The 25,915-nt window shown below is 35.7% G+C and overlaps 1 protein-coding gene across 7 annotated transcripts in view; it reads right to left on the reverse strand.

Moving 5' to 3' along the window:
- The window catches only part of G2E3 (G2/M-phase specific E3 ubiquitin protein ligase), a 57,902-nt gene that overhangs the window by 11,899 nt on the left and 20,088 nt on the right, over positions 1-25,915 (reverse strand). For 5 of the 7 annotated variants that reach the window (XM_055291606.2, XM_063645921.1, XM_063645920.1 and 2 more), the window contains 9 exons: positions 23,647-23,687; positions 17,972-18,069; positions 15,392-15,493; positions 12,428-12,552; positions 11,229-11,394; positions 7,345-7,451; positions 6,260-6,376; positions 3,011-3,135; positions 2,774-2,906 (listed from right to left, as the gene is read on the reverse strand). In XM_055291606.2, the coding sequence (XP_055147581.1) occupies positions 2,774-2,906; positions 3,011-3,135; positions 6,260-6,376; positions 7,345-7,451; positions 11,229-11,394; positions 12,428-12,552; positions 15,392-15,493; positions 17,972-18,069; positions 23,647-23,683 (1,010 nt within the window). In that variant the 5' untranslated portion in view covers positions 23,684-23,687. The remainder of the gene's footprint in view (positions 1-2,773; positions 2,907-3,010; positions 3,136-6,259; positions 6,377-7,344; positions 7,452-11,228; positions 11,395-12,427; positions 12,553-15,391; positions 15,494-17,971; positions 18,070-23,646; positions 23,688-25,915) is intronic. The other 2 variants (XM_055291608.2, XM_063645923.1) reach the window with 2 other exon arrangements.

Consider the following 25,915-nt stretch of genomic DNA (forward strand, 5'->3'; position numbering starts at 1 on the left):
ATCACGCCATTGCACTCTAGCCTGGGCAACAAGAGCGAAACTCCGTCTCATAAATGAATGAATGAATGAATGAATGAAGCAAGCTCAAACTCTCACCTTCCTGGCTAATGGCTATAATTAACTTTCTTAATTATAGTTTACTTCACATTTACTATGTCCTTTTTTTAAAAAAAGCAAATGTAATCTCTGCTTATTATATAAGAAAATGTCTTTGAGAGATTACACAATATATTTTAAATCATAAAGTCATAATTAACAGTAGAGCTAATACTATAAACAGAATTCACAATTCCTAAAATAGTACCTTTTAGTCCAGACCAGTAAGTCACAAAGTGTGGTCCCAGACCAGCAGCAGCAGCAGCAGTAGCATTACCCAAGAACTTGTTAGAAATGTAAATTATTGAGCCCTACAGCGCATCTATAGAATCAGAACCTGTCGGCATGAAGCCCAGCAATCTGTTTTAACAATCCAAGTGACTACATAAATCAGCTCAATCACTCCTTCCCTCAGTTTCTCCATCTGTAACTAGAATTAATGTTCTCAAAAATAATCTTGTTTTGGGCAATGCCCATGGATCATTTTCTATACCAAGTATGAATCCGTCCCACCCCAAGACATTACAGTGCCCTAGTGTGGGCCATGTTTTTCTTTTTTTATATGATCCTCTCTTCATTAACTCATGTTGAATAAAAGCCAAAGTCCTTTGGAAGTAAGATAATTCTTCAGAAACATACCTTTTTTATAGCAGGTTGATTCCTTGCTCCTGCCTGGATCAGGGGAATGCTGATGCTATTCTTCTAAATATGACTGCATGTTAAAGCAGGAGCAAGGAGTCAAGCTGCCCTGGTGTAACATCTTTGGAAATCTAAATATTAAAATTATTTTAAAATAATGTGAACATCTATTTTGATACTTAAAAGTATTATAGCAATATTTTTAACAGATTTTTCAGTAGGGCTAACACAAGTGGCATAGTAAAACAGATATTCTTCACATTTTGAAGAGTACTTAATATTCTACCTGTCTGCAAATCCAGTTATCAAATGTTTTCACAAAAATTCTCTTTACTATCTTCTAAGGTTTTAAACTTGAAACTGTTTTTTTAGAGACAAGGTCTTGCTGTGTCACTCAGGCGAGAGTATAGTGGCATGATCATAGCTCATTGCAGCTTCAACTCCTGGGCTCAAATGATCCTCCCACCTCAGCCTCTTGCCTAGCTAGGACTACAGGTGCACACCACCATACCTGGCTATTTTCTTATTATTTTTGTTGAGACGGAGTTTCATAATATTGCCCAGGCTGGTTTTGAACTCCAGGGTTCAAATGATCCTCCCACCTTAGCCTCCCAAACTGTTCGGATTACAGGTATGAGTCACCACGCCCAACCTGAAATCATTTTTAACAAGAAAGTATTTCATCATGCTTAGCGACTAATTTTATACTTCTTCCCTATTGGGTAAAGCAAGGCTCTAAAAACTCTTTTGCAAATCTATATAAACTTAAAAATCTTAACTACAGCTGAACAAATCCTGACATTATAAAGATGTAATTCCAATCTTATTTAAACGTTTAAGATTTTGAAAGTAACTTCTTATTTTGCTACCTTTTTTTTGAGATAGAGTCTCGGCTCTGTCACCAGGCTGGAGTACAGTGGCACGACCTTGGTTCACTGCAACCTCTGCCTCCCGCGTTCAAGCGATTCTCCTGCCTCAGCCTCCCAAGTAGCTGGGACTACAGATGCACAACACTATGCCCAGCTAATTTTTGTATTTTTAATAGAGACGGGGTTTCACCATGTTGGCCAGGATGTTCTCGATCTCTTGACCTCAGGATCCGCCCGCCTAGGTCTCCCAAAGTGCTGGGATTACAGGTGTGAGCCACGATGCCCCGGCCTATTTTGTCTTATGGGAACAGAAATTAATTTGATAATAGTATGTATGCCTTAAACTTTCTAAAGGGAAGAGCTGACATTTAGACTCCTGACATTGACAGTAAACAGGCAAACAATGATTATAACATCAAAAAATGGCAGGGCATAGTGGCTCACACCTGTAATCCCAACATTTTGGGAGGCAAAGGTGGGAGGACACTTGAGACCAGGAGTTCAAGACCAGCCTGGGCAACATAGCAAGATGTCCATCTCTACAAAAATTTAAAAATTAGCCAAGCATGGTGGCATGCATCTGTAGTTCCAGCCACTTGGTAGGCTCAGGTGGGAGGATCACTTGTGCCCAGGAAGTTGGGGCTGCAGTGAGCCATGATCATGCCACTGTACTCCAGCCTGGGTAACAGAGCGAGAGTTTATTTCTAAAAAAAAGAAAAAAGAAAAAAAATTTCTATATTAAATAGGATTCTTTCCTTTTAATAAGGTGACACGGTATGCTTGATATTTTACTTTCCTGTCTTACTCTATAATCAAATAACATTTTAAGCACATTTTCCAGATCAGTGTTTTTCAAACTATCTTGAAAGTGATCTATAATAAAAAAATATATTTTACATCAGTACTCGGTACACAAAAAAATAATTAGGATAGATACACTTTTCCCAAGTATGATGCATTTTGGTATTTTGTATTCTATTCTATCACATTTCATTTTCTTTAAAATGCTGGTTGCATTGATTTCATGATCAAACGCTGGGTCCTGAAGGTTGAAAAACACTCTTCTAGACTACTGTATGATCCCCTAATATTCTAAATGTATATGGCATTTCCTATCATAATTTTCTCCAAATAGATTTTTATGTATTTCTCCAATTCAAAATACATACCTCAGTAGATCTTTACTCTGGGATCCAGGTGACTGTCTGGGTAATTTAGGTGATGACTCTTCCAACAAACAATCTGTAATCCCCACATTATTAGAGTTGGGTAATACATGTTTTTTGGCTTTTTGGAACTCTCCTACAGATTAAAATTTCCATGTTAGCATAATAGAGATATAGGTAAAAACTTTTAAATCATATACATTTGAATAAAAACTTTATTCAAAATTACAAAAAAATTACCTGAATTGTAGATAATACCCCTACATTCCAAACACTCCCAATTTTGCTCCCATGACCGTAATAAGGAGCAGGCTAAATGTGTGCCACTGGAACCACAACACTGGCAGCGCTTTATTTCCCATTTGCTGAGGACATAAAGAAAAGCAGAACTTACATTTTGTTATTATTCTAGTTTCAACCACTAGCAATGTCCACAGGGCCTGCCTTCTTACACACACACATGCACACACCCACCCAATCGATTTACTAAAGGAGGAAAAAGAGTATCCGCTTCTCTAAATATCTCTAATGTAAAAACCAAAACTAACTTATGACACTCATATGCACATACACAAAGAATATAAACATCAGACAAAATATGATTAAGAGGGAGAAAATAAATTTTCCTTTCTACTTAGAGATGACTATGCTTACAGGGAGATTGCTGTGTCAGTGTGTCTGATATGGAAGAAACATTCAGTACATTTCAAGGTGAGGAATATTTCCTAAAATAAGCTTGCTCAAACACCTCAGGTATTGTGCTGTTCAACAGAATCCAGATCTACCTGGCTCATATTTATTCTCTGTCATCTGTTCCCAGCTCCATGTTTCCCCACTGTGTTATGTGGTGTATGCCAGTCCATATTCATATTTTCTCCATGACTACAAGTGTGGGCTGTAGTGTAGGGCTCCAGCCTTTTTGTTGGGTATGACTACACCTTCTCTGTTTAGAAACAGATTTAGCTCCCTGTGTGTGTGAGTGGCAAGAGAGGTAACCAGACATCATCCCTACCCCAGAGGTGGGGGCATATCATCCCTGTGTGTGGGTGTGCATATGTTAGTGTGTGTCCTCTGTATGTGTGTGTCTCTGCCCAGTGACAACAGTGAGGAGGAAGAAACAGCTAACCTAAGTGCTTATTATGCTCCAGGTCCAGTTCTTGCTGTGTTCATATGAAAAGTTTAATCCTCACAATTGTAGCAGGTAGAGAGAACCACCGTCACTTCCATTTTAAAGAGGAAATCAAGGCACAGAGGGGTCAATAACTTGCCCACTCAAGTTCACACTAGCCAAGTCTCAGAGTGAGGTTTCCACTTCAGTTTATCTAGCTTCAGACATGCTCTTAAGCACTAACCATGCTGCCTTTCACTAAAACTGCCTTCTTCTCACTAAGATGAGAGGGCGTGAGATTACAAAGCAGTCATTCAGATAGACAATATCTTTGTCCTGGAAAGAAGAGTTGTAGCTACTGATTCAGAGACCAATGGTATACAAGAAATACATATAGGTTAAGAACAGCCTAATATAAATTTGAAAAATGTCAATATTATGAATGTATTGCTTCTTAAAATCCTACATTATCTCATCTGTGCCTCAGCAAAACTCCTGAGGGAGGTATTATTGGTGTTAACAAATGAATAATCAGGGTCACTAGATCAAGTAACACAGGCAAGAACACATGTTACTTGACACCTTCAATGAGATCTTTGCCTTCTAAGAATTTTTGGTTTAATAGCATTAAATTTAAATAACGTCAACTATATTGTAACAAGCACAACGAAGGGAACCCCTAGCCCAGAGTAGGGAATCAGGAATGAGGAGAGCTGCTTACAGGAAACTTTGCAGAGCAGGCTAGACCTCAGCTGAATCTTCACAATTAAGTAGTAGCTGACTCAACCTTGTTTCATGAAACAAGGCTCCCAATATTCTGCTCTATACACTGAGCTTCCTATGTTAAGTAAGACTACATAACAGTGATAACAATTTATTGAAATTTCCTATATAAATTTTGTAAACTGGATTTGTTACTTCTTATCCTACATCTTAAAAACTGAAGATATTCTTGGTTCCTACTATGCAACACAGTACACTGTACCTGAAATGCACAAAATGACTGTTGTAGAAAAGAGCCATATCCACTGACATTACAAAAGAGTAATCAATAAATTTCAAATGCCAAACCCTTTTTATGGTGGTCCAAAAGAAACAGTGCTAGATGAATCTAGTTAAATTACTCTCTAGAACAGTGCTGTCCAATAGAAATACAATGTAAACCATATATGTAATTTAAAATTTTCCAGTAGCCACATTAAAAAATATAAAAAAGTTAAATAACATTTTTATTTCCAAAATGTTATAATTTTGTTCAATATGTAATCTACATAAAACTTATTAACAACAAATTTTAAGTTATTTGGTCATATAAGTTCTTTAAGTCATATTAAAATAATATGACTATGGACTGAAATGTGTCTCCCCTCACTTCATATGTTGAAGTAAATCCTAAGTCCTAGTACATCAGAAGGTGACTATATATGGAGATGAGGCCTTTTAAGAGGTTTATGGCCAAGCGCAGTGGCTCATGCCTATAATCCCAGCACTTTGGGAGGCCGAGGCGGGCAGATCACGAGGTCAGGCGTTTGAGACAAGGCGACCAACATGGTGAAACCCGATCTCTACTTAAAAAATACAAAAATTAGCCAGGCATGGTGGCATGCGCCTGTAATCCCAACTACTCGGGAGGCTGAGGCAGGAGAACTGCTTGAACCCGGGAGGCGGAGGTTGCAGTGAGCTGAGATCGTGCCACTGTACTCCAGTCTGGGCAACAGAGCAAGACTCCATCTCAAAACAAACAAACAAACAAAAGAGGTAATTACAGTAAAATAAGGTCAGATAGGTGGGCCCTAAACCAATATGACTGGTGTTCTTATAAAAATAAAAGAGATTAGGATATAGACAACACACTGACAGAGCGACAACTCGTATGAGGACATAGCTAGAATGCAGCCATCTGCAAGCCAAGGAGAGAGGCCTCAGAAAAAACCAAACCTGTCAATACCTTGTTCTTAAACTTCCAGCCTCTAAAATTATGAGAAAATAAATTTATTTTAAGCCACCCAGTCTGTGGCATTTTGTTAATGGCAGCCCTAGTGAACTAAGTCTTTGGTATGTATTTACAGCACCCTTGCAATTTGGAAAAGGGAAATTTCAAGTGCTCAACAGCCACATGTGGCTAGTGGCCACCAGATAGGACAGTGTGGCTCTAGAAAAGAGTCTCGTGATAAGACAACAAAGAAATAGGTTACAACTATACTAACTGCAAAAATTCCTCTGTAAACAGACGTAAATGTGCATTAGAAAATATCCCTCATCTCAATTTAAACCTCTAACATCCTAAGAGAAAAACTACGTTTCACTAACTATAAAACCTACTTTCTCAGCAGAAGGTTTAAACAAGGAACCACTAAGCATAACTGAACTTGCAGAAATACCTATCAGGTGCATTATAGTCTCGTCCTTCTTTGCAACGACATCTTCGAACATCACAACGCTCATAGTGCTGCAGAAGCTCTTGATAAGCGTTTTCCTCTAATTCCCAGGAAGCATCTCTATAAAAGAAGATATAAAATATGCTTTGACCTACAAATAATGTTACATAAGAGGATCAGGAATGAATCTAAAAATAATTTTTTTTTTTTTTTTTTTTTTTGAGAAGCAGTCTTGCTCTTTCGCCCAGGCTGGAGTACAGTGGAGCAATCTCGGGTCACTGCAACCTCCGCCTGCCGGGTTCAAGCAATTCTCCCTGCCTCAGCCTCCCAAGTAGCTGGGATTACAGGGGCCCGCCACCATGCCTGGCTAGTTTTTGTATTTTTTAGTAGAGACAGGGTTTTGCCATGTTGGCCAGGCTGGTCTTGAACTCCTGACCTTGGGTGATCTACCCGCCTCGGCCTCCCAAAGTGAGGGGAAGGATTACAGGCATGAGCCACCATGCCTGGCCTAAAATAAAAACTTTTATATACTTAGGAGAATAATAAAACTTGTCCTTTTCAGGATTCTCTTTAAGATATAAATCCATTAGTGTTATTTTATCATACAGTTAATTAGTCTCAATGAATTTTCACATGCTAAATGAAAAGTTCACAGGAAATTTTTTACAACACATTTTTCCAAATATTTCACTTTCGATTTTTAATTTTAAGTTCACTATCATTATTTCTGGATTCTTCATGTTTAAGTATTAAGAAAATTCTTACATATTTTAAATCACATCTTGATTCTCTTAATTTATACATACCATTTTGAAGCCTATTATAATTGTGTGTAAAGTCAATCAATTAAAATTGGACATAGCTGAGCTACTTATGGAGAGATTATAAATCAACGAATGGGACATTTATAACAGTCCTTGCTTTCCAAGAACTGGCCATCTGGGGGAGGAGGAGGTTTTGCATTTCACCATTTGAAATGGCTACTTGTCCATGCTCACTGAATCAGACATAAGTGATCATTTCCATTGCTATTAAATCCTACATTTAAAATATCTTTTTTTTTTATCATAAGGCTAAATGTTACTCACTTTTCAGGAATATGAATTCCCATTCTCAACATCTCTTTCTGAAAGATGTCACTATTATTGCATATTGTACACCTAAAGAAAAACACTCCCGCATTTATTGCTTGAACCTACAGTGGAAAATAGAAAGTCTACTGTTAATGATTTAAGTCTGTTATCAGGTGATGTATTATGTAACAGAACATGTGCTATTTTTAACAATATATTATGAAAACATTTTCTATGCTAGTGGGTTCTCAAACTTTGTCCTTATAAACTAAGTTATCCCACTGCTAAAATCTATAATTCTTTTTTCCCCCAATGGTTAAAAAAAAAAGCTAATTAATACTTAGCTTTACATCACCCATATATTTTTTTCAATCTTATTGTGCAATGTCATTTTACTTACTGTGTAATGTTACTAAATATTGTGTTGCCCTTTAAAATGTGAGAAAAAAATGAAACTCCTGAGTTACCTCATCTAGAAACGGGGTTTAAGTGTTACATAAAAATCATCACTGGTTCTGTTTTTAACTCAATCTCTAAGATAGCTTTCTTCCCAAAACGGGAGAAGTATAAAACCTATCCTCATTGCTATAGCAAATACAGATACAAAAGCACCAGACAGAGGGTACTCAGAGGGAAACAGGAAGCTGTAAGCCTACTGGAAAGAGTAGCCAGTCCCCAGTAAAAACTAGTAGCATGCATTTATTTAACAGATAGTTAACTCCTGCTTTATAGATGCCAAACACCATGCTAGGTACCAAAAATACAAACAACATTTGTTATTATGTACCAAAAATAAAAACATGACAGATTCGACTTCAAGGAATTCTAGTGAGTAGGTATACAGGTATAAAATTACAATACTGTGTAAAAGTATGTGAGTATTTTAAGTATACACATGAAAGAAACAAGAACGTGTACCTAAGTCTACACTGATAATTACGTCAGAGGGTTAGTAAAGCAAAAGCTAAGTTTAGAAGAAGAAACAGAGGTTTGCCAGGAAAATAGGACAAAAGACATTCCAAGGATAGGGAATAATATATATGAAGTTTCCCCGGCAAGAGAGAGAATGTGTAATTAGGAAAATACAATTAATAACATAGTTAAGGATTACATTCTTGCCAAACTGAACTAAGTAGAGGCTAGGTAGGTAAGTTAAAGCCAGTAGTATGAAGAATAAACTGATAGGGAATAAGGCCCCAGAGAAAGACCAACTAGTGATCTCCTACCAAAAAGAGTGTCTGAAATTAAAGCAGTGACAGTAGGATTATAATAAAAAGGATACACAGAATATACTAAGTAGACTTGATTACACTTGGGGAATGATTTATGGATGGTGAAGAGAGAAGCTAATAAAGAGGATTCCAGGTTCAGACAATTAGCAACTGACACACACACACACACATACACACACACACACACACACACACACACCCATATAAGGGAGGGAAACAACAGGTTATTGAAATCTCTGAACCTAAAGGATATTTGCAATTGCAGACAGATGCCAAGATGTTTAACCGAATATGGTATACGATAAAACGAAGTATCTGGTATAGAGGGGAAAAAACAGGATAAGATACATGGAAGATACCAACAAGACTAGAGCAATGATGGAAAAATCCAAGCTGAACAAAAATAGTGACAATTCTCTAGACACAGAGTGGAAAGTTTTTACCAGTTTCTTTGATATCAATCTCTAGTCTCTTCTTCCAAAATCCCAATGTATATTATTTGTAGTGGTTACATATAATGACATTTGTTTAACCACATAGCTGTCTAGATTGGATAAGACTCCATATGTTATTTCAGTTAAGACCGATACCAGAGTACAAAAGTTATTGGAACTCCTTTAGAGAGAGAGACTCAAGAATTAGCCCCATCCTTAGTATGCTCCAATCAAGTATAATAATAATTGCTTACTGATATTTCTTACATCATAGACAGGTGTCCATGTGGCTGTGATCTTCAGTTATATTTGCATAAAGTAGACCTAGTCTTTTTTGTTAGTAATATTATTTCTACTTTTTTAATGACAAAATTAAAACTCAGTATTTTCAGAGTGTTCACAAAAGGCCTTAACGATACTAAGTATGAGAACTTTTCTTTGCTTAATTATTAACATACAAATGAGAAAAATCTTATGAAAAATAACATACTGCTACAAAATTAACAAGATGACACATTTGGCAGCAATTATATTCATCCAAATACAAACCCTTAATTAAAACAAATTACTTTTTAAAGATTCTAATATAATATGAATAGGTAAGGATAACACTTCACAATGTTGTTTATTAACTGCACTCTCTAGGATCCTTTTATAAACACCTCTTTGCAAGTATTAATCGAATTTCTATTATTTCTCCAACAAAACAGGCTTCATCCTGCATTTTTTTTTTAAGACAGAATCTTGCTCTGTTGCCCAGACAGGAGTGCAGTGGTGCTATCTCAGCATGCTGCAACCTCTACCTCCTGGGTTCAAGCGATTCTCCTGCCTCAGCCTCCTGAGTAGCTGGGATCACAGGTGTGCACCACCATGCCCAGCTAATTTTTTTTTTTTTTGTATTTTTAGTAGAGAAAGGGTTTCACCATGTTGGCCATGCTGGTCTCGAACTCCTGACCTCAGGTGATCCGCCCTCCTCGGCCTCCCAGAATGCTGGGATTACAGGCATGAGCCACTGTGCCCTGCCTTCATCCTGCACTTTTAACTGAATAATCCTAAGTATAAAAGTTAAAGGCCCATAGGAAAAAAAAAAAAAAAGGTATCAGTCAAACTTTACTACTTTTAGTACTGTTAGTATTTTTAAGACTTTATTGAAATAAGAGAATTTACATCTTTATTTTTTGAGACGGAGTCTCGCTCTGTGGCCCAGGCTGGAATGCAGTGGTGCCATCTTGGCTCAGTGTAAGCTCCGTCTTCCGGGTTCATGCCATTCTCCTGCCTCAGCCTCCCTGGTAGCTGGGACTACAGGCATCCGCCACCACGCCTGGCTAATTTTTTTTTTGTATTTTTAGTAGAGATGGGGTTTCACCGTGTTAGCCAGGGTGGTCTTGATCTCCTGACCTCGTGATCCACCCTCCGCGGCCTCCCAAAGTGCTGGGATTACAGGCGTGAACCACCACGCCCAGCCTACGTCTTTTAACTTTTAAAAACATGTCTGTGGACAATTAGTAATAATAACCTTTCATTTTACTAAACAATAATAAACTTTAAAAAACAGTATTAAACTTAAGTTCATCAGCTGGCACTTTCACATGTACATATTACATATTTGATGTTATTAATAACTGGAATCTTTTTCAAGTTTTCAAGTATTTTCAGAATCAAAGAATTATTAAATTGTCTAATGTTGTGTCTTTTCATATTCTATTTACTTGAAAAGTAGTAATAAGGTTTGATACATAAGATGACTCTCAAAGAACCGATATTTTTAATTAATTGACAGTAATCAGCTCCCTGTTAAGAAGTTATGGTAAAGTGTTTACCATAGGGAAGAAAAGCCTACTAATGTTTAAATATCTTAACTTGCTATCAAGCTTCTTATCATTTCAAATATCCTGGTTTTCCAGCTTAAATATGTAAATGAAATTTAGGAATTAAAATCTAGTTTATTCATTATGAAATCAGACAAAATCCTTAGGTAAAAACAATAAAATTCTGTAAGTATAAATATACATTAAAAAGTTTCATCTAAAGTATTTATTGAATGTTAATTGTATACTTAAATAGAGTGAATTTTGTATGTAAAATGTGCTTCAAATTAAGTGCTTTAAAGCTGTTTTAAAAGTAACAAGTAGTAAGAGGTAATATACACGTCAATTCTTTCTAATTTAAAATTTAAATCAGCAAGCCATAATTTTATATCAATCAGAGAAAGCTTACAAAATATGTATCTTACCTGTAAACAGTCTCTATGAAACCAAGCGTTCTTACAACAAGGACTTCGTAATATGTTATAACTTGGAATAGGCTCAATAAATTCCAAGCAAATGGTGCATGGTAAGGACTCTCTATAATTATTAGATGTAATTATTTGAACAGGTCGATGGTCCCAACAAAATGACCTAAAAATGTAAATTATTTAAAAAAAAATCTCATGAACTGCAAAGCAAAACTTGGAAAACACTGTTAATTCACATATATAAAACGAAATTCATTTGTGTCTGTCTCATAATTCACCTACAACAGACTGGAGCCTTAGCACTAAAAATTAAGTCTCACAATCTATGACCAAGAAGAGATCTAGACCTTTGAAATCTGAACTTTTCTGGTAGTGAGACTTACTTATACAGAATTTCAGAAACTAATTATTATGTTGAGAATCCTACGTAATATTGTCAGCAATGCAGTATATACATTATTGTACTCAACAAATGGGTACATACTGTTGTGCTCAAAATCGTATAAAATTAAGGGAGGCAGGAACTTACTCCTAAAAAATGGTTTAGTCATATAACACATAAAATGCAATTAATAACCTATTCCCAATTCACTTTATTTCCATTTGTATTTTCTAAACTGTAGTTTTCTTACATGGTAACAATCCATTAAATAGGTCAAAAATACAACTACTAAAAGAAATAGAATACTTATGATACCAAAAGTCAAAATTCATAAAGCCTCGATGTTTAAAGTTGTACTCAGGAAGCAAATACTTTCAGGGGTATCCTAGGGCATAATATTTATTTTGTGGACTCAATCAAATTTACATGCCTTTGATTTACTCAGTGAGAAACGCATACAGCCCTGTGAAGAATAAGTCAACAATAATTCTAAAGAGTGACACAGAAATCTAGAATTATGTAAAGGTGGAGATTTTCACTGAATTATGGATAAATTAACAATTTCATGTTATATCCAAAAGCTGAAAATTGAAGATGAAAACTAATCATTAGGTCCATCCCAGACATGGTAATTCTCAAGACTTGGCACATAGAAATGACCCCATAAGGGTGGGCGGGAGGGTAATATATATAATGTTATATCTAAACTCTGATGCTCTAAACAGAAAATTATAGTAGTATTATATCATTGGGATACGTATTTTCCACTATTCTTTAACATTGAACTTTCATATTTAGCAGTTAAGTAACTCACGCAAAATTGCCAGTAAACTGGAAAATACATTCTCTCTGAAGTCCACATGGGAAATGATAACTTCGTTTACATCGGGGTGCAACACATCCAATTGAAGCACCATTTTTCTTGCAAACACAGCATTTCTAGAAGAGTATGTGAAAATAGGGGTCACAACATAAAAAATCTGAGTATTATAATATGATCAAGACATAAATAAATACTCCTGGTGGGGAATCTGAAAATTATTTCATCATGTAACAGCTGTGATAAGGGTATATTAAATAAATTTCCTGAAAAAACTGTTCTACCCAGAAACAATCTAAAGACACCAAAGATTCACTCCTATAACAATTTCGATAAAGAAAACATCTCTAGCCTAACATGTGGATAAGACAGAGAAGCCCCTTTTCCTTCCTACTAAAATATTTTAAACTGAAGGGTTTATAAACATAAAAGCTATATACATAAACACCTCACTGAAATCTCAAGAGAAAGCACATAAATTAGGCAATACTCACCAAGAAGAATAGGAAAATACTATAAACCAATTTGTAAAGAAATGGCTAAGATCACTCTATTCTGACCAAATGAAAAAGTGTTAAGACACCTATAGTGGATTTAGAGTGGTCTCCAAAAAGTTATGCTCAGGTCTCGACTCCCAGTACCTGTGAATGTGAACTTACTTGGAAATACGGTCTTTGCAGATGTAATTAAGTTAAGGATCTTGGGATGAGATCATCCTGGATTTAGGGTAGTCCTTAAATCAAATAACTGATGTCTTTACAAGAGAAAGGAGAGGGAGATTTAAGACACAGGCATATACAGAGAAAGGCCTGTGAAGATAGAAACAGATTGGAGTTATGCTGCCACAAGCCAAGGTATTCTGAAGGTTGCCAGCAGCCATGTGAAGCTAGGGGAGAAGCATGGAATCAATTCTCCCTCAGTGCCTCTAGAAGGAACCCTTTTGACACTTTGATTTACGATTCTGGCCTCCAGAATGGTGAGAGAATAAATTTGTTTTAAGCAGCCAATTTGCTATGGCAGCCCTAGGAAATGAATATACTACCAGTGCCGCTAACTGGAATATAACAGTGGTACATAAACAGAAAAATTATTAAATGAACCAATCATTAGCAAAATACAGAACAGTAACTAAAACACCTTGGAACCCTTAAGAAGGCAATTAAAATGGTCACTGATTAAGGGATTACAGAGTTACTGCTGACCCCCCCTTTGAGCACCACCTAGGTCACTGGGGAATACTTGCCAACCTGAAACTCTCCCAGTGAAGTGACAACAAGGAATTCTAGTTTGAGTTCACAAACGAGACTCTTGTTTTCAAGGGTTCACAATATACTTGGAGAGGATTCAGATGTTTTAAGAAAATAAGTACAGGTTGAATATCCCTAATCCAAAAATCTAAAATCCAAAATGCTTCAAAATCGGAAACTTTTTGAGTGCCAACATGATGCTCAAAGGAAATGCTCATTGGAACATTTTGGGTTTTGGATTTTCAGATTAGAGATGCTCAACTGGTAAGCAAATATTCCTAAATTTGAAAAAAATTTCAAATCTAAAATTTCAATCTAAAATTCTGGTTCCAAGCATTTTGGATAAGGGATATTCAATCTGTAGTTCCAAACCATAAGGGGACCTTTAGAGACCACCTTTTACCACAAGCTCACTATCATCAGGAAGTTTAGGAATGATACTAATATCTCACATTTAATATCTCATGTAGTCCTTCGATTCACGCTCACCTTTCTCCCAAGGTTTTTCCTTGTGCCCTAGAACCTCTCTTTTTACCATTAACTCTCCTACCTTCTTGATATCTTCAAAAATAACTGCCTCCACTTCTTTGCCTCAACTAAAATAATAAATGTTTCTATGTGCTTCCCTTGTAGACCTTCTTGAATAAAGCTGCTTATTTTTCCATCCTCCTTAATTTCCAGACTTGACATGGGGTGGGACATGGACAGGGGCAGGAAATGGGACAAACAGAACATTATTTTAGTTCTCTGTTGAATATTATAGGCCACTACTTGATTTTCACACTTTGAAAAATTTGGACCTTTGAGCCTAATGACATTTACTCTTCTGTTACCTGCTAACTTCCTAGTCACTCCTCCACCTCAAGACTTTGGCATCTGTCAAAACAAAGTCTAAACAACTTCGGCATTTATGGGATAATCTTTCTTTGACTTCTTCAACTATAATGTGTCAGTGTCCTTCACTTCCCCTCCAGTGTAATGATGAATCCCTTCATCACCCAAAATGCTCCCCCATGAAAATCATTAATGCCAGTACCACATTCTCTAAACAGAACTCCCCGTACTTCAAATCTTCTCATTCTTTCTCATTATTTTTACTTAGACCATATGGAGACGTTTCCCTGCATACAGCATAGTGGCTGTTAAATAGAAGATGCACAAATGATAACTGAATGAGCAAGGAGTTAAAGTTTAGAATGCCTATCCTAGAGAATAGAAAGGGGCACTGAATATAATCACACAATGTTAGAGAAGGGTCAGGAGATATGGAGATCATGAATTGCCAGACTGGAAAGCCGGGTAATTTCTAACTCAACCCAACATTCCAATCTCAGAAACTGAGGTATAAGAATAAAAAAGTAAATGGTTGGGTTGACTCAGGATCGAAGGTTTAGAGAACAGCAGAGTGGAGTTATGATCATAATTTTGATGGTCAGAGAAGATTGACCATCAGATCATAATTCTGATGGACATGTTGGAATAAGATAAGGAAGTGAAGTCAGTATTGTCACATGTATTATCCAGGGTCAATTAAGCTTTCTTTAATGGGCAAAAATATAAACTGTCCTCCTAAAACTTACCATATTTAAATGACAAAAATATGCATTGAAACCTATAATCAAAGTCATAAATTTCTAGTACAGAAACCGATAGAAAAGACTTCTCAAGTATCGACAATATTTATGACATTACTTAATAGTAAAATACTTACCAGTTTAGAAGCTCTATTCACTTCCTTCCTGATATCTTCTATTAGAAAACCATAAACTCCTTCTTCTTCTTTGCCTCTCTGCCAAATTCCACTTGACATCAACTATGAATATATTCTCAATTAGAAAATAAACCCTAAGAAACTAGTTGGGCATTAAAAATATATATATATCCATACTATTCAGTCTAATAAAAAATAGACATAAAATGGCTCAAATTTCAAGTAGTTATCTATAGTAGTTATTTTTCATGGTCAAAGTAAGAGGCTACTTACATTGTTTGATTTAGAAGGCATTGTATATTATCAGTTTGTATATCCTAATTAGTTTCTAAAAGTATTCCAGGAAGTAACAGAAAAAGAAAAGAAGATAGAAAGGAAGGCAGTGAGTGGTTAGGTGGGTTAGAGGAAGAAAAAAAGAAAGAAAGAACACCTACAATTAAGCTTAACAAAAACGAATGGTGAATACAGATGGAGACAATTCAGATTAATTCAGTGACATTTCAGGCTAACTCTAAATCTAGCTGAATTCTGAATCATTAAGGCATTATTTACAAGAAAACCTATTGAACCCTAGTTAACATAAATGTTTGATTTTAAAAAAATGTTTCCTTAACCCCCAATGTGACAGTAATAAATGTTTGACTTTTCAAAAATTTGACTTAAGCTTCATTGTTTATACATGTTAAGAAAGCCTGAATCAGAAAAAGTGTAGAATGTGAATAAGAAATCCTGGCTTGCAAGCCAGGCTCTGCTGAAACTTCTGGAACCCTAGGCAAGTATTAATGTCTCAAACCTTAAACATGAAAATAAGAACACTGGATTAGACTATATCTCTCTTTCCGCTCTAGCATTCCATTACCATTTGTAACATCACTATACTTTTCTGTTCATAATGAAATAGAATATTAAAAGGGTTAAGTCTGGGGTCAGTACTTTTTTTTTTAAAGTATTATACTCATTGAATAAGACAGAACATAAGGGAAATTTTGATCTGATCAACTTAAATGTATTACCTAATTCGAAAACACTACGTAGAGCAAATTTGTGATTAGAATTTTAACCAGTGTATCGTAAAGAAACACAAGTGATAACAAGTGATACACACTAAGAATTTGTTATGAAAACATAACCTGCAGACAGATAAAACGGCTCTAATTCTACTGCATAAAAAGTAAAATAATATAATCTTCCTTTCCTGACTGAAAAAAAAGTAAAATAAACTTACAAAAATGAAAAGATTTTCTTTTTACTGCAAAACATAATAGACTCTAACTTATAAACATATTTGCAATGACAACTTCATGTTCTCTTATAAATAAGCTCCCAGGCCAGTCTACTACTCTATTTAACCTATGAGGTACTAAGGCACAAGACTGTAGTCTCAGAGGACCAAGGAATACTTTAGGTGGTTTCTCAAAGAAGCACTGAAATAATTTTAACATGGATGGTGGTAGATTTGAAAATATGTCCACAATTTGTTGATACTTCAAGAAGTGGGGCTTAATTCCTCTTGAGTGTGGGCTACTAGACTTAATGATTTGTTTCCAACAGAATAAAGCAAAAGTGACATTAGTGTGTGGCTGTGATGACTAGGTCATATGGTTCCATCTTGATCTCTCTCTCTCTCATCACTTGCTTTGGGAGAAGCCAGATGCCATGCCACGAGTAGCCTTATTTACTAAGAGGCCGAGGAGGTAAGGAGCTGAGGTTTCCTGACGCTAGCCAGGAGAAATTGAGGCCAAAAGCCACATGAAAGAGCCATCAGAGGTGAATGGATCCTGCAACCTAGTAAAGTCTTCAGCTGTAATCTGACTGACATCTCAATGATAATCTCATGAGACTCTGAGCCTGAACTATCCAGCTCAGCCAAATTCCTGACCCTCAGATACTGTGTGAGATGACAAATGTTTTATCTGCTAAATTTCAGAGTAAATTTGTAAGCAGCAGATAACTATATAGTATCAAGAAACACTGTATGTACTAATGCAAGCCTGGCATGCTAAGGTAGTAATGTGACACTAATATCTTAAGGCACGAATTCAGTGAGGTGAGAAATTGGTGGAGGGGAGGGGGAACAAAGGGAGACTAATTCTGAGTATGAAATCACTCGTTTGCTTTCTTCTGAGTGATACATAAAGTAACTGGTTTCCTTTTCCAAAAATATTTATTACCTTTAGCCAAAACGTTTCTTTTCAGGTTCTGTGTGAAATAAAATACTTTTATTCTACTCCCTGAATCCTCAAAGTCTTTTCTCAGATTATCACTAGTGACAAATGAAATAAGAAAGTGGTAAAAGAAATACCTCCTTTATAGACCTAATCATTTTCCTTTTTTCACTTAGGCCTTCAACAGAAAGAAAGAAAAATAAACAAACAAACAAGTAATAACGATAGGTCTTTATATGTACCAAGTAACTTCAGAATCTTAGAATATAAAAAAAAAATGTCTATTTTTAGAGATAGACAAAATGAGATCTGGAGAAGTTAAATGACTTATCCAATTCTCAGAAATCAGTGTCAGAATCTTACTATCTTCTTTAGAACACCAAATTTCTAGAATTTAATTATAAATTATACTCACCAAACAGTAGTAATGTACAGTGAGATTCCATTTCTCCTTAGTTTTCTTTTCTCCATATTTATTAGGACAGTCATCATTATTTCGACAGAAAACACAAGCTAACAGTGAAAAAGTAAATAGATATAAAAATATATTTAAATCTTTCAAAAAAACCTATGGAATTGGTGCTTCTCTCAATTTCTGTGTTAAATTCTTTCTGAGAGAGCAAATCATATAATATTGGTATCAGTAACTTAAAATTTCCAATACCTACTTCTGAAACATTAATGTAACTTTATGTTCTTCACCAGTCTTTAATGATGAATTTCAGTGTGTAGTTAAAATGGCAATTTATGAAGTAACATCACTGAAAATGACAGACTGGGGAACTACAAAGCTCTGATTAAACTGCCAAAAACTGTTAGAATTAACTTTTTAGAAGCTCTACAATCTAAATAAAAACTTACAAAAATTAGGAGAATGCTTAATGAAGAAACAAACTACTAATTTTGATGAGAACATTTTAACTTACCCACCTACCATTCCCCACTGCCCAGCTGGGCAGTGGTCTTGGGGTGGCCCATGTTCCTGGTGCAGATTACTGGTCCAAGAGGGGGTAAAATGGACCTTGTTCTTAAAAAAATGTGATTGTTTTGACCTGTATGATGGCTCCCTGAGGGATGAGCTCAGATGCTTGCCTTTCCTTCACCTGCCTCAGAACTTTCTCAGGGCTGGAGCCTCTGCTGTTTGTCAAAAAACATTTGAAACAAATATACTAGCTGTAGCAGCCTAGGACAAGGGATAACAGATAGGGAAAGCAGCAGATAGACTGAAAGGCGTAGGAAAGAAGAAACTGGGAAAAGACGGTACATGAGGGAATAAAAATTTGGAAAACCTTCTGCATAACACTGGAGAATCTAGAAGTCCACGTGCATGCCCAGAGATGTACGCATGCTCAGAAATGACCCAAGAAATCCTAAGCTCTCACCTCTGGCTGATCTTTAGGCTCATGTAAGCCTATGTTAAAAAAGAAAATCCCAAATCAATAACCTACTGTTACAATTTAAAGAACTAGAAAAAAGAAGAAACTAAACCCAAAGCTAGCAGAAGAAACAAAAAAATAAAGATTAGAGTAGATATAATCAAAATAGAGAACGGAAAAACAACAGAGGGAGTAAAAAAAAAGTTGTTTTTTTTTTAAAGATCAACAAAGCTGATAAACCTTTAACTAGACTAACCAAAAAAAAAGGGGAGATTAAAAACTTACAACAAAACTACAGTAAGTAAGGTAGTGACATAAGGATAAATCAATGAAAAAGAAGAGTCCATAAATAAATATATATCTATGGTCAAATGATTTTCAACAAGAGTGCCAAGACCATTCAATGGTGAAAGAATAGTCTCTTCAACAAATAGTGCTGGGACAACTAGCTCCTTACATGCAAAAGAACATAGATGAATCCCTACCTCACACCATATATACAAATTAATTCAAAACCAGTCAAGGATCTAACAGTAAAATTCTTAGCAGAAAGAATAAGGGTAAATCTGTGTGACTTTGGATTTGGCAATGGTTTCTCAGAGTTCATATGATACTAAAAGCACAGGTAACAAAAGAAAAAAATGATAATTGGACTTCATTAAAATGTACAACTTTTGTGACTCAAAGGACACTATTGTCTGGGTACAGTGGCTCATGCCTGTAATCCTAGCACTTTGGGAGGCCTAGGCGGGCAGATCACAAGGTCAGGAGTTTGAGACCAGCCTGGCCAAAACGGTGAAACCCCATCTCTACTAAAAAAAAAAAATACAAAAATTAGCTGGGCATGGTGGTGTGTGCCTGTAATCCCAGCTACTCAGGAGGCTGAGGCAGAAGAATTGCTTGAACCTGATAGGTGGAGGTTGCAGTGGTGAGCCAAGATTGTGTGACTGCACTCCAGCCTGGGTGACAGAGCAAGACTCCATCTCAAAAAAAAAAAAAAGATACTGTCAAGAGAGTGAAAGACACTCTACACATCTAAGGGTCTAGTAGCCAGAATGCATCAAAAAAACTCTGATAACTCAACAACAAAATCACCAACAATCCAATTTAAAAATAGGCAATAGATTTGAATAGACATTTCTCCAAAGAAGATATACAAAGAGCCATTAAACACATTAAAAGATGCTTAATATCACTGGTCAGCAGTCAACAGAGAAATGTAAATAATAACCACAATGAGATACCACTTCACACTCACGAGGATAGCTATAATCAATATGTCTGACAATAACAAGTATTGACAAAGGACTGGAAAAATCAAAACCATCACACACTGCTGGTAGAAATACAAAATGATATAGAGCTCTGGGAAATAGTCCAGCAGTTCTTCAAAATTTAAACTAAGAGTTACCATATGACACAGTAATTGTATTCCTGGATATACATACCAAAGAACTGAAAACAGATGTTCACACAAATACTTGTGACTAATGTTCATAGCAGCACTGTTCACAATAGCTAAGTAGAAACAAGCCAAATGTCCATCAAAGGATGGATAAATGGATAAACAAAATATGGTATGCCCATATGATGGAATATTATTCAGCAATAAGAAGGATGAAAGTGGTAATAATATATGCTACAGCATGAATAAACCTAGAAATATTATGCTAAGTGAAAGAAGTCAAACACACACAAAGGGTCACAATATTACTCAATTTACTTATGGATTACTTTATCCAACATAAGTAAATCCACAGGGACATACAAAAAGCAGACTAGTGGTTACCAGGGGCTGGGAACACGGAAAATGAGGGGTGACTACTTAATAGGCACAGGGTTTCCTGTGAGGGCGATTAAAATGTTTTAGAACTAGATAATGGTAATGGTTTCACAACACTGTAAATGTACTAAATGCCACCAAATTGTATATCTCAAAATAGTTAAAGTGTGAATTTTATGCCTATTTTATCCACCCCTCCCAACACACACAAAAATACAACTTGTAGAGTCAGAGAGACCTGAGTTAAGACTCAACTAATGCTTTTTTAGAAAACTGTACATACTTACAATGTTTAGCATGATGTTTTGATATATGTACATATTGTGGAACAGCTAAATGGAGCTAATTATCATATGCATTACTTCACATATTTACCATTTGTGGTGAGAATACTTAAAATTTACTAATTTTCAAGTATACAATACATTGTTATCTACTATAGTCACCATGTTGTATAACAGATCTCTTGAAATTATTCCACCAGTCTATTATAAAATTTTGTATCCCTTCACCAACATCTTCCAATCCTCCCAACCACTGGTAACCAGCACTATACTGTTTCTATGAGTTTGACTTTTTTATATTCCACACATAAGTGAGATTATGCAGTATTGTCTTTCCATGACTAGCTTATTTCACTAGTGCTTTATGACTCCATTTCCTCATCATAAAAATGAGGATAATAGTACCTACCTCAAACTATGTCTTAGTGAGGACTAAATAAGACAGTGTATATTAAAATAATTAACAGGATATGACATATAGATAGAACTGAATGTTAGTATAATAACTAATCTTTTCTGTTATATGTTTATTTATACAGAAAATTTTATTAAGATGCTAATGTAACAAGTTGAAAATCACTAGCTGAAAAGACAGGATCCCTAAGAAGTAGATCCCTACAAGATGAAGTGTGCTTGCATCTCTAAATGATTGCATACCGCAGAAACTCCCTAACTGCTCCATCTTCCTTAAACCATGCACACTGGACTGTAACCTGACCAAGCAATAAACTTCTCTTGTTTTAAACCAGTAAGATGTCAGAGTTTACCAGTTATGGAAACTAGTATTATTTACCTTGAATAATACATGTAATCAAGAATAGATGTCACATGTTAAAAGGTATTATATTGGTTAATAGGCTGCTCACCAAATAGATTCTAGAACTGAAAAGAAATAGGATGAGCTCATATTTAATATAGTGAAATAGCCTAACTACTCTGCCCTCCCTCACTCCAGTTTAAAGGGATAAGTCATAACTCAAAGTCTCTCTCTTAACCCTTTAAAAGATTTCAGCTCCTCTTCCTTCCCTTCCATACAAGGCAGCTGTTCACATTAACTCCAGCAAATTGCCATTTGTTCATATTGGACATCCTACACCAGTAAGCTCCACCTTAACTCCATCCCCAATACCTACACTTTTACCCGCAAGTGTGCATAAAGCTCAAGAGAAAGAGGGTTATGTAGAATTAGCTGAGTCTACAAAAGAGGAGTCCTTGCGAACTGGCTGAAACTATAGAGGAGGGGAAATTCTTGCCATGAACCCTGGATGGAGGTGCATCTGCTGTATGCTGTGGACCTGTGGTTTTCCATTTGTTCCTCTCTCCCCCATCTCCCTCTACCCAGTATGGAGGGCGCTGAATGCGGAACAGACTAGGTTTCAGGCATGCATTTTTATAAATAGATTATTTTTATATTCATTTGTACCTTCCTGCTTTTAATGTTTAAAATTTGGTAAAATTGTCCTGATTTCATTATATTTATTATTAAGATTGGCATCTAGTGTAGTAAATGATACTGGTTTCTATTACAATAATGAAGTAAAGTTTCTACCTTAAATACATTCATGTAAATAAAGAAACAGTCCATCTTAGGAAAAAGTATCAATAGTAGGGTGTATTTCCATTTGGCAAATGCATAGAGGTAGTCCATGAAGTACTAAAAGTTTCAGAACTATTAGCATAGCTGACAGAAGGCTGGAGGTAGAAGCAGGGAAAGAAAGTAGAAGAGGTTTAGGAGCATAAATTTCCTTATCCAACATAATGTGGTGTCAAAAGATACTTTAAAAGTAATGATCAAGATATAAAGTTGTAAGAATAACATTTTAATTTTAGAGGGAATTTAAAAGGATCTAAAATACAGTGGATGAGGGAGAAGTGGCAGAAGAGTGTAATCATTTAAATTCCTCATCTTTCATTGTAGCAAGTCAACAGATACTGTTTATAATAAATGAAGAAAACAACAATTAAAAGCAAAGGTCAAAACGGACCGCATCTATTTAGGAAGATTGTTGTGAGCACGTAGAGGTAAGTTTTCCTTTTCTTTTCTTTAACTTTTCTTCTTTTTTTTGAGACAGGTCTCCCTCTGTCACTTAGGCTGAAGTGTAGTGGTGCGATCTCTGCTCACTGCAACTTCTGCCTCCCGGGTTCAAGTGATTCTCCTGCGTCGGCCTAGCGAGTAGCTGGGATTACAGCATGCGCCTCCTGGATAATTTTTGTATTTTTAGCAGAGATGAGGTTTTGTCATGTTGGCCAGGCTGGTCTTGAACTCCTGACCTCAAGTGATTTGCCCACTTCAGCCTCCTAAAGTGCTGGAATTGCAGGCATGAGCCATTGCACCTGGCCAGTTTTCCTTTTCATGTTAAACTTGTACACATTGTTTAAATTCTTCTCATCTGCATTTTTTTCCTTTAAATAACTTTTATTGAGATACGAACCATATCTTATATACATAAAATAAATATAAAATTTGGCAAATAAATTGCCTTCTGATAGGTTTTTGTTGAAATAAATATATGCAATATTATACTTTAGTGCATGGACATACAAACTAAGCATGTGCCAGGGAATTCATTCCTCTTCAGTCCTAATGTTTAAGTAACATATTTAAAAGACTCATTGTAATAAAATTATTTTAAATACAGTTACTTACCAAGGTTCTGTGAGTCACCAGGTTTACTTTCATTCATTTTACTAGGAAAAATAACAATACAGTCATTTTAATTGTAAAAGTCTCAAATTAACAACTTTTATTAAATGCAGTCAATGCATAATGACAAATAAGTCATCTAATACTCTAGTACTTAAATTTTTCTTACCTTTAATACATCTAAGACCAGTAGTTCTCAATGGGGGTGTTAAGAGTCAGGGAACATTTTTAAAATTGAAGGGAATGTTTTTTAGCTGTCAAAACAATTAAGATGACCACTGGTATTTAGTGGAAAGAGGCCAGGATTATAGGACATCTTGCAATGCACCAAACAGTCCTACACAACAAACAATAGTCTAGACTTTCAAATTTCCATCTGGACATTCAAGTAGGTTAAAAAAATCTATTTGTAATTAACCTAGAACCTAAGCCCATTTTACATATTAACAAATTATATTCGCAGAACTACAGCTTCTATGTCAATCAAGGAAACTTCTATTTAATTTTTCTTCAAAGCTTTACCCAGAATTGTTCATCATTTAGGAAAAAAGAAAAATCACATCATCAATAGCCACGCCATTCGTAGTTGTGCAGCCTATAAAACAATTCTTTGGCTTGGTGTGGCGGCTCACACCTGTAATCCCAGCACTTTGGGAGGCTGAGGCAGGTGGATCACCTGAGGTCAGGAGTTCGAGACCAGCCTGGCTAACATGGTGAAACCCTGTGTCTACTAAAAATACAAAAAGTTAGCAGGGCGTGGTGGTGCACGCCTGTAATCCCAGCTACTTGGGAGGCTGAGGCAGGAGAATTGCTTGAACTCAGGAGGCGGAGGTTGCAGTGAGCCAAGATCGCGCCATTGCACTCTAGCTTGGGCAATAACAGCGAAACTCCACCTCAAAAACAACAACAACAAAAAAACAAAAACAATCCTTTATTAGTCTATACCGTATTTGTGGCTGTTGTATTTGCCGGGATTCTATACAGGGCTGCAGGCACCTGACTGTCTCATTACCTCTTCTAGTACAGTAGCGCTCAACCATTTACATACTGAAAGACATTGGTCTGTCCCTATCTCCTCACTCTCCACTAGTTAAACAAATAAAAATACTTACGATGATTACTGAAATATAACTTTTTTCTAAAAGATCAAAGAATGGAAGACCACCATCTTAATAACATTAAAGTTTCACTTCACCAAGGGTATATGAACAGCCTACTAGAAATGTTAATGAGATTTAAGTATAATGTATGTGCAATCTCTTGGTATTTAAGTAGAAAAGAATAAAACATAATAATGCCACTAGGTAAATATAATCTCATTTATAGTTGCAAAAACCAGTTCTCAGAAAGGTTAAACACCTGTCCAAGGTCAAGGAGTTAGTTAGTGGCAATACACTAACCCATAACTGAGTGACTGCAGGTTACACCATGACACTTCACATGAAAATAATGGAAGAGAACAAAAAATAATACAAAATATTATATATCAAAGAGTGAAAACCACAAATAAAAATTGCTATCAGATTTCATCAAATCTAAGACACCACAAAATGTAGGACACAGATTATTTTATGAAGACTGATTAACCAAATTAAACTTATACAATGCTTCCTTACAATTAGAATTTATATTTCATACTGACTGTAAAAAGTGTTTTGGATTTAAACATAGATTTGCTCATATATATTTCTGTGCTTTCCTAAAAAGTCATAGTCTAAATCTCTTAAATGGCTTTGACTCTAAGCTTTCAATATTTTGTTTATTCCTTACAAAATAATATTCTGTGCCATCAAGATTGGTATTCTTAAAAGAATGTATAAAACTAAGAGCCCAGTTTTAAGGGGGCTTTAGAGTTAAGTAGGTCTAGACTACTATTTTTCCTAGCTCCTCTCCACAACTATTAATGTAGGGTTAAAGGAGCACTCCTTTATTGTCTCTTGGATTTTTTCTCTTTCTTTTCTTTCTTTTAGAGGCACTAGTAATTCTCTATAGGTATATGATGGTGCTTTTGATGTTTATACATTCTCAAACAATAACTACAGAACTGCCTTAAGTGAACAAATTGATTGAGGATCACAACCTATAGAACATCATTTTAAACATGCTGATACAGCTAAGACCAGTTCTCAATAAAACCCAGAAACAGATCCATATTTTTCCAGTCATTTTCAACAAAGACACCAAAGCAATTCAACGAGAGAAAATAAAATCTTTTAAACAAATGGGACTAGAAAAACTGAATATCCATATGGAAAGAAGCGTGTGTGTAGAA

This window comes from Symphalangus syndactylus, chromosome 9, assembly GCF_028878055.3.
Source record: "Symphalangus syndactylus isolate Jambi chromosome 9, NHGRI_mSymSyn1-v2.1_pri, whole genome shotgun sequence".
NCBI classification, from domain to species: Eukaryota; Metazoa; Chordata; class Mammalia; order Primates; family Hylobatidae; genus Symphalangus; species Symphalangus syndactylus.